At 41.9% G+C, this 14,805-nt stretch overlaps 1 protein-coding gene across 1 annotated transcript in view; it reads right to left on the reverse strand.

Annotated features, from left to right (window-relative positions):
• Window positions 1-14,805, reverse strand: part of LTV1 (LTV1 ribosome biogenesis factor) — a 113,338-nt gene that overhangs the window by 13,826 nt on the left and 84,707 nt on the right. The window contains exons 8-9 of the mRNA XM_080272919.1: window positions 13,208-13,430; window positions 9,118-9,239 (exon numbers count right to left, since the gene is read on the reverse strand). Of these exons, the coding sequence (XP_080129045.1) occupies window positions 9,118-9,239; window positions 13,208-13,430 (345 nt within the window). The remainder of the gene's footprint in view (window positions 1-9,117; window positions 9,240-13,207; window positions 13,431-14,805) is intronic.

Genomic DNA, 14,805 nt, shown 5'->3' on the forward strand with positions numbered 1-14,805 from the left:
TGATCTCAATGTGGGACTGAAACAGGGGTGTGTAATGTCTCCATGGCTGTTTAATATATATATGGATGGGGTCGTAAAGGAGGTACAAGGTAGGGCAGTGGATGTCGGGGTGGCCCTAATGAATGAGGGTGAGATTTGGAAGCTTCCGGTGTTGCTGTTTGCTGATGATACAGTATTGTTGAGTGAAGATGAATGGGAGTTGCAAGGTTTGGTGAATGAATTTGGGACAGTGTGTAGGAGGAGGAAGCTGAAAGTTAATGTAAACAAAAGTAAAGTTATGGTGTTTGAGAGGAATGAAGTCACAGAGTGTGCAGTGAGGTTGGATGGTGAGGATATGGAGAATGTGAGTGCATTCAAGTACTTGGGTAGTGTGATGAGTAAGGATGGAACTTTGGGGGATGAAGTACGTGAAAGGGTACAGCAGGGAAGGAAGGTTGTTGGCACACTGAAAGCAGTGATGAGAAATAGGGAGGTGAGTATGGAAGTTAAGAAGTCACTGCATGATGGTATTGTGATCCCTACCCTGACGTATGGAAGCGAGGCGTGGACCTTGCAAGAGGGGAACAAGTCAAGAGTGAGAGCAGTGGAAATGAGTTACTTGAGAGGAGCATGTGGAGTGACATGGAGGGACAGGTTGACGAATGAAGAAGTGAAGGAACGTTGTGGGGTAGATGTGGATGTGGTTGAAAAGATTAGGAGAAATACACTGAGGTGGTTTGGACATGTGGAGAGGATGGAGAATGAAAGACTGACTAAGAGGGTGTATGTAGGTGAGGTGGAGGGAGGGAGAGGGAGGGGTAGACCGAGGATGAGGTGGAGGGATGGAGTTGAGAGGTATATGAGGGAGGGGGGGGTGAGTTGGGGGGAGGGGAGTCAAATGGTGGGTGACAGAGTGACTTGGAGGCGTTTTGTCTGCGGCCACCCTTTGCGGGATTAGGGCGTCGGGCTATAGATAGATAGATAGATAGTATATATATATATATATATATATATATATATATATACACACACAGTGAGTCCTTAATACAAGAAAGGGATAGGGACAAAAAAAAACTTTCATAATTTGAAATTTCGTATATTGGAACGATTTTCCCCACTGAAATATATTGTACATATAAATGGGGGGATACGTCCCAGGACCCCATCGGACACACACCAGAACTTCACCCCCCCCTTTTCAAGCAAATACAGTACCTGTATACAATTGTAGAGCAGGAAGTGTCCATATTCCCTGCCCCTCCACATGGGGTCTTATAATTTCAAATTTCTATCTATCTATCTATCTATTGCCAGACGCCTCAATCCCGTTTGGGGTGGCCACAAACAAATCGCCTCCACGTCGCCCTGTCCCCTGCCATTTCACTGCCCTACTCCCAACTTACACCCCCCCTCTCTCATATACCTCTCCACCCCATCCCTCCATCTCATCCTCGGCCTCCCCCTCCCTCTTCCTCCCTCCACCTCGCTCACATACATTCTTTTCGTCAGTCTCTCACCCTCCATCCTCTCCACATGGCCAAACCACCTCAGTGTGTTCCTCACAACGCTTCCTATCACATCCACACCACAACGCTTCTTTATATCCTCATTCGTCAGCCTGTCTCTCCATGTGACTCCACAGGCTCCTCTTAAATAACTCATTTCCACTGCTCTCACTCTTGACTTGTGTCCTTCCAACAACGTCCAAGCTTCACTTCTATATGTTAGAGTTGGTATCACAATACTGTCATGTAGTAACTTTTTCACTTCCATGCTCACTTCCCTGTTTCTTATCACTGCTTTCAAAGAACCAGCAACCTTTCTTCCCTGCTGTACCCTTTCAAACACTTCACCCTCCAAACCTCCATCCTTACTCATCACACTACCCAAGTACTTAAACGTACTCACATTTTCCAATTCCTCACCATGCAACCTCGCTGTACATTCACTGACTTCACCTCTCTCAAAGACCATCACTTTACTCTTCCCTACATTCACCTTTAGATTCCATTTCTTACTCTCCCAAACTCATCCACCAAGCCTTGCAGCTCCCCTTCGTCTTCACTCAACAACACAGTATCATCTCCAAACAACAGTACAGGGAGTTTCCAAACACTATCCTCTCTCACCAGGGCCACTCCAACATCCACTACCCTACCTTGTACCTCTTTTATTACCCCATCCATGTACAGATTGAACAACCATGGAGACATGACACATCCCTGTTTCAACCCAACTTTCAAAGAGAAAAATTCACTTAGTTCACCATCCACACAAACTGCAGCCTTAGCACCATCATACATACTCTTCACAGCATTCAACAACTTCCCATCTACTCCATATGAGTAGCTCCGAGGGAGAACAATCCAAGCGACATTTTTTTAAAACGCCAGAAATCGCTCCCAACGTTTGCTGTTAAGAAAATTCAAATATCTCAAGAACCAACCCTACGATTTTTAAGTTTCACATATCAAAATAAAGCCTAAAGCATCAGCTTCATAATGGCATGAAAAATTCTTATCATAATACTCATTTAGTAATTATTATTAATTAATAATACCAAGCATGTGCAGGTGGTGGTCAGTTACATGTCATTATTTCCTTCAAATAATGATTATAGACATGATTATAACACAAGTATTAGGGCTCCTTACCACACTAGAGTGACGAGTGTTGAATGCAGATGCATCCCCCCTACCCCCACCCCCCCGGCTCGAGGATTAGTTGCAATAATCGAGCAAATCATCGTCCTCATCAGCCAGGGCGACATTGTGCTCGACTCTGCCAGCTTGAAGGCCCTCATAAAAGGCCTTCTTGTCATCTGGCATGAGGGATAACAAGCTACGAAGATCACTGAGCTTTTCTTGCGTAAGCTGGAGGGGGGTGTTATACAGGGGTGGGAGAGGGACGGCACTCAGGTTGAATCTGTCACGGGACCAGGCTCCTCTACCCTTCATCAGTCAGACCTCGATGTAGTTGTTGTCAGTCCCATAGTCTGACTTGATGATGAAGCCTTCCTTGTAGGTGAGGCGGAAGAGAAGCTTGCGGGCATCCTTGAATGTGCTGCCTGGTGCCTGACGTTTGGTGATGTGGTCCTTCAGTACGCCAAAGTTCAGAAACATCTCCTGTTTCATGCGCACCACTTTGTACCCCCGCGACACAGACTGTGCAATGTGGTACACATAGTCGTCTGGCGTATAAAGATTTGGCACAAGTTTAAGATGCCTCTCAATATTGCCAAACGATCGATCACAGGCCATGTAGCTATGGCCCGGCGCCAGGTAAACATGGTCAATACTTATCAGGCACCTGGAGTGGAGTTCACTGAGGTAATACATCACCAAGTTGATGTTCTTATTCTTGCCAGCACAGTTATCTGAGATGACCACCAGCTGTGAGAAGTCGTCAATACTGCTTTCTTGGTCAATCCAGTGTTTGATGCAGCTAGCCACTTCACACAATCCCCACTTGGCTTGAGTCTCATCCCACACATACATAGTGCTAGTGTTGCTTTTCAAGTTGTGGATGAATAGGTTGTAGGTCCACATCTTGCGCTCGTAGTAAGCAGCACTAGCAGTGATCTTGGGTGTGGGTAGAGTCTGCTGCAGATCAACACAGATTGCACGAGTCTCAGGGTCATTGTCGGATGCCATCTTCTTCAGGAAGTCCTGTGCCTGCTGTGGTAACCGCTGGTGTTCCTCTTTTTGCCTGGTGACGTTGTTAACAGCAGCCTGATCGCCAGTCGAGTTAGCACTGGAGGTGTCTAGGGTGTCACAGGTGGTGCAGGTGTCTGTGTGGTGGCTCAAAGGAGATGTTAAATTCCTTTGTGAAGACGTCTGAATAATAATGCAGGCTGACCTTCTCTTCACCAGGATACACGTCTCGGAGCCACTTCATGTAGGACACACAGCTTCTCGATCATAAGGCGAGATTCTAGGTATTTCCAGTGGGGAGCATTAACCCTGCTATGGTGGCATGACATCGCAGGTAGCAGTTTAATGTGCTCCCTCACACGAAGAGCCTTGTTCCCAATCACCTTGTTAGCAGGTTCATGCCGTCCTCGTTGGTCAGGAATTAGCATACCTGTGCCGTTCACCTTACGCAATGCTGTTGTTAGGCGAGTTGTACCAATGGCGTGCATTGCCATGAACCCTTCCTTGCACACCCTGGTCTGCACATTATTATACACGACACTGTAGTTACAGGTATTGCTACGCTTACTATTCTCATTCTTTGTTCGCTTTCGTTTTACTGGTGCCATGCTCACCATTTTCTGAATGTAAGCATTCTGGGCATCATATGACCCCAGAGCCCAAAATGCACTATACTGTATATATTTTCCACACCTTCATTAGTTACTTTGTCAAAGCACCCATCACGGCAAGGATTACCAACTGCACGTGCAGCAACTTCTTTCTTTGTTTTATAACTTAAGTATGCTTGGCCTAAGTTACGCTTAACCTTAGCCACGACGCTGCCCCACTCCTCCACCTTTCGAGGCCTTTTTCTCCCTCGTCCTTGCTCTGTTTCACTCTCACTATCACTCACGTCACGAGGAACAGCGATAGCTTGAGGGCTACCAACATCACTGCAAGAATTGCGGGCTGCCATCGTTATACAAACGAGAAAAACACCGATAATCCAAGTGCAGGTCTTAATGGCGGCAGAGGGAGAGAGAGACTGTGTGTACAGCCTCCCTAGCAAGCTGATTGGTTTCACAATCCCTACAGCACGGCCCCAGGCTCCGCGCCATTGGCCAGCTGGCTATGCCGTCACAACCGCCCAGCGCTCTGATAGGCTGCCTGCCACCGCGCTGCCATTCTTGTCGCTTGGGCTATTCTCCCGCAGCGGTGTTGCACATACGTTGACAATGTGTCATAGGGCCAGTAACATGTTGTCTTTGTATAGCATTTTCGACCCTAACAGCACAGAGGAAGAAACATCCAACTCCCTTCACGTGGTAAGGGAAGCCCTGGTCTGCCGTTTGAGCGGGAAATCAGGGTTTGGCGGGCGGTGGCACTTGGGCTCTTCTCCCGCGGAGCTACTCATATAGTCTTAATACTTTCCACAATCCTTGTCTATCCACCCTGTCATATGCTTTCTCCAAATCCATGAAAGCCGCATACAACTTCTTTCCCTTCCCTAGAAACTTTTCCACTAAAGATCTAAGAATGAATATCTGATCTACACAACCTCTTCCCTTCCTAAAGCCTCCCTGTTCTTCTCCAACTAATTCCTCTGTTCTTTCTCTAACTCTGTCAAAAAGTATCCTACCATACACTTTTCCTATTATACTAAGAAGACAAATGCCCCTATGATTACCACACACTTCTTTTTCCCCTTTTCCTTTGTACAAGGGAATAATTATACCTGACTTCCAATCCTCCGGGACTCTACCTTCCTCCCAGGCTAATTTGCACATCTTCCACATCCATTCTACTACTATCTCTCCCCCATGCTTCAGCATTTCACCACATACTCCATCAATTCCTGGAGCTTTCCCCCGATTTAACTTTCTTCATTGTTTCCACAACTTCTAACCTACTGATTTCTTCCTGTCTTCTCACCTCCCTCCTTCTCCCAGCCATTCCCCAGCCACTGATACTTGCATTACTTCCATCCTCTATGTTCAACAATTCCTTAAAGTGTTCTCTCCATCTGCTCACTTTTTCTCCCTTCTCCACTAGTAATCTACCATTTTTATATTTCACTCCCCTGCTAACCTCACTTCCACCCTGTCTTACTCTCTTCACCTCTTTCCAAAACATTTTCTTACAGTCCCTCCACTTTACACTCAAATTCCTTCCAAATTCCTCATCCACTCTCTTCTTACTCTCTCTTACTAATCTTTTCACCTCTCTCTTTCTTTCTACATATAACTCTCTCTTCTGCCTCTCAACTTCTTCCACGCCCCTATTTCTCATCCATTCATTGTATGCTTTCTTCTTTTGTGCCACAGCCTGTCTCGTCTCTTCAGTCCACCACGCTGTTCCTTGCATCCCCCTCCGTCTTCTCTTCCTCCCACACACTACATCACATGCTGCACATATTTCTGCTGTAAATATCCTGCACACACCTTCCACATCCCACATCTGCTCCAATTCATATATGCCCAATCGTTCCTCCACTTCTCTCTTATACTTTGCCTTTTTCTCATCCTTTCCTTTCCATAATTAGAGTACGGTGCTGCTGCTTCTTTGCAGTGGGCTCCCCCAATGCTGGAGATGATGCAGGGCGCTTGGGAGGCATGGCGAAACAATACGAAAAGGTGAAGGGCTGCGAAAATGTTCTCACGTACAGCGAGGTTGTGAGGAGAGGAGGGACATAGACTCAACTGAGAAGCGCGCAAAAATTTATTTACCAGAGAGGGTTAGTTCATTTTCTCTCTGCAAGCAAGTGCGGCTATGCACCATACCCATTTTTAATTTTTCATACAGTATTCCATTAACCCCTTCATAGCTGCCGGCCTTGAACAACACTTCACTGTTTCGGTGTCAATGACGTTGAGTTAGGGCATTATAAAAAACTGTGACCAATTACAGGAAGGGAACAAAGGTCACTGGTGTGTGTACATGACCCTACTCTACCATCCCATCAGTCAGGCGTTCTCTTCACTCCAGATGTATTCGCCGATGTTTAACATGCTTATGTTACATGCGCCCTAATTTTGAGTAAGTTTCTTTCAGCAAGAGAACATAATTTACCACCCTCAAAATAGTTAGAAAAATATAGAAGACAAACTAAAGGAATATGAACTGAATTGGTAAGGTCTTTAGGCTGTATGCTTACACGAAAGATTATGGGTTTTACAATTGTAAGAGACGATATGGAACAAAAATGTTTGCTAATCAGAAAAAAAATTACTCTTTCGTCCCACATGTTCTCGTAGGTTAGCATTCAGTTCCACATTCTTCATTTGGTATCACTCTTCCCAATATATTTCGGACCAACTGAGCACAGTTATTTCTGTTCCTTAGAGTTAGTGTACATTTACTGCTCATTCTTTTGTTTGTTCTTATGTGTGTGTGAAAGAGAGAGAACTGATACAAACAATAATGTATTCCATTATCACTTTCATAGTTGCTAGCACCGAACAATGCCTTACTGTGCTGGTGTCAGTGACGTTGAGTTAGGGTGAGATATAAAAAACTGCGAGCAATTATGGGAAGGGAATGAGGGTCACTGGTGCGTTTACACAACCCTGCTCTACCACCTCAAGCAGTCTGGCGTTCATAGTTCACTTCGTCCCAGATGTTTTCAGCCGATGTATACATGATGATGTAACACGCATCCTAATTTTATTAATTCTTACACGAATCATAGCAAATCACAGGATGGGTTTAGGGGAAAAAATAATTTAAAAAACAAAAAAAGCCAGGTGTGCCAGATGAGTCTTTTCACATATGTAAGAAAAAAAAACTGATTTTAGAACTTTGAAAAAATGGTCCCGAGGCCGACCACAGGAGCACGCAAATATCTTAACCCGCAGCCATTGAGGGGCTAAACATACGTTTTACTTTAAGCAGTAAAAGCACCTTACCAAATCAATTCTTCCTGATACTCTAATATATTTTTCAGATTATTTCTGGGTTGGTAAATACAGTAAATGTTTCTTATTAAATCTGTTTTCCCGTCATTTTTAGCTGTTCTGGTGTGACAACTCTTGTTTCTTTCGTTAACATAATGGCGGAAAGGACTGTTCTTCCCTAAGTGTTTAACTAAACCTGGCCTAACCAAGCTTATCTGTACCTAATAATTTTAACCTAACCTAACCTCCAGTTGGGAAATTGGGAAACGATATCCACCTTTGAGCACACTGAGTTTCTTCCACTGCGCTGGAAACGATCTTAGGGGAAAGTGACGATAATAACGGGGAGGAAATTTTTCAGCAAGAAAAAGTAATTTGCCAAACTGAATGTTGTCTGAAAATTACAGAAACAAGCTGAAGGATTATGAATTGAACTGGTAAGGTCTTTCTGCTGCTTCAGGTGTACAATGAAAGACACAAGTATCTTCCCAAAGTCTGACGAATATAGCGTGGAAAAATCGAACCATTTGAAACACGCACTAGCAGAAACAGGGTTTTCATTGTATTTCGCCTGGTGTAAATTATCTTCAGACTGAACTGGGAAGTTACTTGTGTCTTTCATTGTTCATTTACCGGTAAATAAATCAATCTAACAGTACTTGTGTTTTGTTTCAACCAGATTAATCATGATTTCAGACTATTCAGGCACTTCTTCACATCATATAGTCTGGATAATCAGGCTATCTCTGCATTTCCTTTCGTATCGAGTATTGATTTTCGTATCATTGAGACAGATATTTTTGTACTGTGGAATTTGTCCTATATTAATTGATTTCGTACCATCGAAAATTCGAACTTCGGATTTTCGTATTTCGAGGACTCACTGTATATATACAGTATATATATATATACTGTATATGTAAAAGGGGGGGGGGAGAGGATCTAGTGTATGGAGGGGTGGGTTAGAAAAATTAATGCTACAGTCTGTTGGTTAATTCTGAACAGCAGTGAGCAAATACAAGAAATAAAGCAGAAATCCAGGACCAACTGAAGGGATAAACAGCAGTGGGTATAATAAGCACTGGAGATACACAGAGGCATGAAGCATGTATATTGTACAAAAGAAACCTAAACATCAATTAAATGCATGTGCAATCAATCACTAATCACACACTAAACAGTGAGTGGAAGGAGGGGGAGGGAGGAGGAAACACAGGAACTGTACACATGCTTCCCTACTTAAGAACTTTAAAGTTACAAACTTTCAATGTCATGAACTTCTTTGAAAAACATTTATTAAGCTATTTTGTCAATGACATCTACAAAATGGTACCGGTATATAATATCTATCAAGTCAATGACAATTTTAACATATGAATGATTAACTGAAGCAAGTAGTATAACAAAGCTATTTCAGTTTTTTACCTGTTTTCACCAATGATCTGCACATACTTGGTCACAAGTGTAGCTACTGTATACTAGTAAATTTTCAACTTATGAACTAAATGAGTTACAAACCAATTCCTGGAAGCGATGAAGCTACTGTTGTATGTACGTAAGCAACTTTAATGAAGACTGACATATAAATCAAGACTCAAACTGTGCCTTACCCTCCGGAGTTCCTTGAGCGCTTTCTTGCGATACCTCCTCTCCTCGCTAGTCTCACCGGGTGGTCGAACGGAGATGGCTGACATGCTGGTGATTAGGGTCTGAGTATCTACTGCTACGCCTCCTGAAATCATCATCATCATCATCATTAACACCCCTATTCCCACCTACCGTATAGATGATTAACATGCTTCTGAGAAGAGCCCATTTACTTCATCTAATGAACTGTACCATTCCTAAAAGATGACTACTGCCATGACTTTATTAAATTTTATGAAATTTGGTAAAAAGAAAAAAAAAAAAAAAAAAAAAATCTCCTTGCTTACTAGTAAAATTAACCCTCCAACCTAAATACCTGTACACCTGACCATCAACTAAGCTAAAAGGGGTTACATATCTCTGCAAGGTTTAAGTAAACATGAACTTTTATGAAGTTTGGCTACAATAAAAAGGAAAGAATCTCGTTGTTTACTAGTCAAATATATCCTCCAATCTAAATACCTGTACATCTGACCATCAACTGAGCAAAAAAGGAGTTGCACATCTCTGCCAGGTTTAAGTAAACGTACTAAGTCTACTTATCGGCCACTCTGCCTTCTGCAACAAATAGTTATAATAACTGCCAATCACTTATTACCCCCTTTAGAGGCTAAGGGCCTTAGGCTAGGCTACAGCAGTCCAGTATCAATATCTATACATTTAAGAAAAGATACCCAAACCCTGCTTCTCTTGGTATTACATGACTGAAAAACCTCTGGTCACTGCTTGGTAATTGAACTTATCAGTCATTAACAGGGATATTCAAACCACTCGACCACTGTAGGTAAATACTGTATAATCATAATTATCATTATCATTCACAGCCTTAGTCCTTCTCTTAGATGGCTGACATGCTAGACAGAAATATATGTACCCCGTCCATCCATCCATTATCCAATCCTACATTGCCCCATGTTCAAATTCAAAGTTCAAATACTTTATTTCCATAAAATATGGTTATTCTTACAAATCGGTATACAAAGTCACAGACAAAAATAGTCATGTCATATTCGATACATGATAATATCAACTACAAATCACTTAAAATTAACTCCCTAAGTTTAGATTTGAAAACATGTATGCTTCCTGAATGAGTGATATCAGTAGGTAAATTATTCCACAGTTTGGGTCCTAGTATGGTGATGGCTCTGGCTCCAGAGTTTGTTCTGGCTCTAGGCACAAAAAGGTTATTTCGCTGTCTTGTTGTACTGGCTGTTTTCAGTGACAGTGGACAACTTTAGATACCACTCCGGATAAAAACCATTGACAGCCATATAAACAGTCGTACATCTGTCAAAAATATGTTTATCTTTAATCTTTAACCACTTTAATTCCTTTATGATGGGGGTTACATGGTCATACTTTCTTGCTCCCCCGATAGCTATTTTAGCTGCAAAATTTTGTAATTTCTGAACTTGGTGAAGTAAGGTATCACTTGTCGTACCCCATATACCTATACAGTAATTTATTATGCTAAGAGCTAGAGACTGTACAACAATTTTTCGAGTTGACTTATCAAAGTTTTCACATATTTGATTTATGAACATAAGTGTTCCCATGACTTTCTTATTTAATTCAATAATATGCACATCAAAAAGCATATATCTGTCGTTATAGACACCTAGATTTTTTACACTAGTGCTTGGGTAAATGTGCTCGCCAGAACAATTTATGACAGTGTTAGGAGGAATATGTGATAGAAATCGTCTATTACCTATGAAGATACATTGTGTTTTTCTTGAATTTAGCATAAGTCCATTTCTAAGAAAATAATGTTTTGCAATCCGTAAGGTTCCTTCTGTTTTGGAGATAAGAGCCTCGAGATTATTTATAGTGTCAGCATGGAGAAATTGGGTATCATCAGCATATTGCACCAAAGAACATCCATTTATACTCTCAGCAAGGTCATTAACATAGATGGTAAACAAGACAGGACCAAGGATTGAGCCTTGAGGGAGCCCGAGGCAAGGCAGTTGGTCCCAACATTTAAGATGAGAGTTCAATACAGGTATATCCTGGTTAAACAAGGCAATTGGTTAAGTAAAGACCCATCGTTAGGCAGGGTATCGAATCTTGGGGTAGATTTAACATGAAAAGTATGGGGATGCATTTTTGAGATTTGGGCTTCCCCTCCAACCAAGTCCTAAACCCACCCATATAAGTCCAAAAACTAGTTTAAAGCCAATGTAAATGGTCTAATCTAAGCCTAATACCTGTAAATAACTCACTAAAACCAACAAATAAAATCTGAAAATTGTCAATTACAAGTCTGGAAAAAATCAAGCTTAGTAAATTGTACCCCAAAATGACATGTTCACCCACCTATGGCTAAAATACTTTAATCTAAGTCTATAATCTGTTTATTAATCAACCTAAACATTCACTTCATCTAAAATATAATCAAAATTGGTAAAAAATACAATCAAAACCCATTCACCAGGGTTTGGCCATCGTTGGGCAGGGTATGCTGGTATTTCTACCTCCATCGTTAAGCCAGGGTATCGCATCTAGGGGTATCGTATATTGAGGTATACCTGTCTTAGGGTCCACATTTGATGATTTACTGTACTATGATGCATCTAATTTTGTCTCATACAGAAGTGTATATACTGTACAATAAACCCTTCATAAGTCGAACTTTTAGAAGACGAAATCTTCGGTAAGGCATACTCAGGCCAAGACCACGTATTTAAGTAGGCCGAGGTGCGGAGGTAGGGGGACAAAGGTGGCGCCAGGTGCACATGTGGCCGCCAGTCTGCTGCATGCCTGATTTCACTGGCTTTGAAGTCTCAGATTATCTTAAAGTTATGCAAAAAGTCAGTAGGAAGAATATTAATGACGATGATGTCATCCAGCAGCTTGAAATGGATGCAGATGATCCTTGGTATCATCACTTAACAGAAGAAGAAATTGCTGAGTCTGTGGCTGGCACGAAAGATGAACATGATGATGAAGATGATGATGACAACGTGGAAGAGGACAGTGATGTTGGACGCAAGAATCCATACAAATTATTCCAAGTTCGTGAAGCAATGGATGTTGTCATATCTTGGCTGGATTATGATGATGATGCAGAAGCACAATATCATTATACACATGTAAGGGAGTTGCGAGGTTTGGTTATTCGTCGCCAGTATTCGCAGCAGAAGCAGGTAAAGATTCATGACTTCTTTAAGCCTATGCCAAGGCGTCGGCCTATCCCTTCTAATTCCAGCAGTGATTCTGCTTCTACAGCTCTTCACATAGCCAGCACTTCAAGTAGTGTTGGCACAGACACCAAATAGTGTCTGTGTGTGTGTTTATGAAAACTGTAATTTGACTAAATGAAAAAAAAAATGCATGCATGTGACTGTGTGTTAAGTGTTCATGATTAAAGTTCAGTATTATTATTACTGCAATTGTTACATTGCAGTCTATTACAGTGATTACATTTAAGTTTAATTCTTAATGTTCAGTGCAATAAATACTGGGTACTGTTTAGAATGTTACGTTAAATTGTTAACTCCACCACCTCCTTCTCCAACACAAGCTGCCGACGGGTCTGTACTACCTCTAACAAAAGGTAAATTAGGTGCACCGATTTTTTTTCTTTTTTTGTCTTTCTTTATTCGTTTATACACTATATATGCTCATTTACTTTAGTGTTGAAAAGACAATTAATAAGTACTGTCTTTGCAATTTGGGAGGGCGAAAATCCATCTCCAACACAAGCTGCCTCTATGAATGATTTTCTACCAATAAAAGGTATATTAAATGCACTGAATTGTTTTTTTTGTCATAACTTATTTATTTATATATGCTCCTTTAATTTAGTGTTGAAAGGACAGTAATAGGAATTGTCTTTGCAATTTTGGGGGGTGAAAATTCAGTAAGACAGAAAATTTGGTAATTTGAACCAGGGTAGAGCCCCATATAGTTCGACTTGTGAAGGGTTTACTGTACTTAATGTTAGGATCCAAATTTCATGGTTTATTATGATGCACTGAGCCCCCAAACCCTGTGCTTCAGATACCCATGAGAAAAAATTAGAGACAGACAGAAAAATATACTCACTATCAGGGTCCACATTGGATGATGTGTTATCGTGATGCGCCAAGTTTCGTCTTGTAAGTCCACCAACCCTGTGCTCCAGAGGGATGCCCGTATGGGGGTCTACAGCGATCCTCTTGCGCCGGGGAGGATCGGTTATGGTGCGCGGGTGGTTATACAGGGTGGATGCTGTGGTTAGGATACTCTCACAGTCCCATTTCTCAGAACTGTCTTCTGGCACTTCAATCTGTAAAGTAAAAAACAACAATAATCATTACTAACGTACTTCCTTATTGTATGTTTCTTTTCTACTTGTTAATTACCCATCCCTGCCCCAGAGGGACTCGGGGACAGGTATTGTTTTCATTTGGATTGTCTGTCTGTCTGTCTGATTATCTGTCTGTCTGTTAACAGCTTTACACAAAAACCGCTGGTGTGATTTTCATTACAATTACAGGGATAATGGGCTATGGCCCTCTGATCACCTGATTAAATTTTGGGCCAAACTGGGCCAAAGCCCAGGCTGTAGGCCCAAAAAATGTAAATCATCATTATCATCATCATCATCATCATCCAGACCTCCTTTCCCAACCTAGGGCAGGGTGAGGAGTGGCAATATCCAAACAGCCTAAGTCTGCCCAATTCAATGGGTCACGCTTACATTCACTCAACATTCAAGCCCACGGAATCCTGGCTCCATCAGACAGTTAAAAAAAAAAAATTCACCACATACTGTAGCTTCACATATACCTATCTGACAGAGTCAATCCGAATGGTCATGTTAAAAAGGGGTGCCAAATCCCTGTAGAAAAAAAAAAAAATAAAAAAAAAAATAAATGCAAACAAAAATTGTTTTTCGCCATAACCGCTCTCTATCTATCTATCTATTGCCAGACGCCACAATCCCGTAAGGGGTGGCCATTTGACTTTGAGTTAGTTGTTTTACGGGGAGGGGCACTAACCCTCCACCAACCCACTTGTTGACACGTAGGGAGCACGTATGGTTTGGCTATATGGTTACCACCCAGCATTGTAAATGGTTTCCTGGCTTACAGGAAACCATTTGGCTTGTCACTCAATGTAAAGCCACCTGTAAAGGAAAGAAAAGCAATAAGAAGTGACAGGAAAGATGGGAGAAATAGGAAGAGAGGAGGACAGGCACAGAAAAAGAATGATCAAGGCTAAGGAAGAAGTAGGCAGCACTACATCAAGTGAGTGGATGATAGTCGCCACCACCTACCACAAAGAGGATTCGAACCAGCGCTTGCAACTGCGTGAGTACAGCAGCTTACCAAGCGAGCCATATCAACATGAAACCAAAACCTAAAGGTGCAACTTTCAAATATGCGTCCTATGACATGCATCATTACATCAGGGGACTCACCCCCAGTTAGCTGTGTGGGGGTCAATGTCTGGTGGGTTGGGCATAAAATCGTCAATTTTCACCCAATTTATTTTTTTTTTTTTTTTTTTTTTTTTTTTTTTTTTTTTTGGGGTGCGAGGAAGAAGGAACCAAAGGCCATGAGCCCGCAGTAACAGTTCCCTCCAAGAGAAAAACAAAATACAATAGAGAGCCAAATTCAAGATCCGATCATTTTGAGATGCCTGGACACACTGCGTTT

Source organism: Coenobita brevimanus, chromosome 52 (genome assembly GCF_032717465.1).
Source record: "Coenobita brevimanus isolate Jiangsu-jjx chromosome 52, ASM3271746v2, whole genome shotgun sequence".
NCBI lineage: Eukaryota > Metazoa > Arthropoda > Malacostraca > Decapoda > Coenobitidae > Coenobita > Coenobita brevimanus.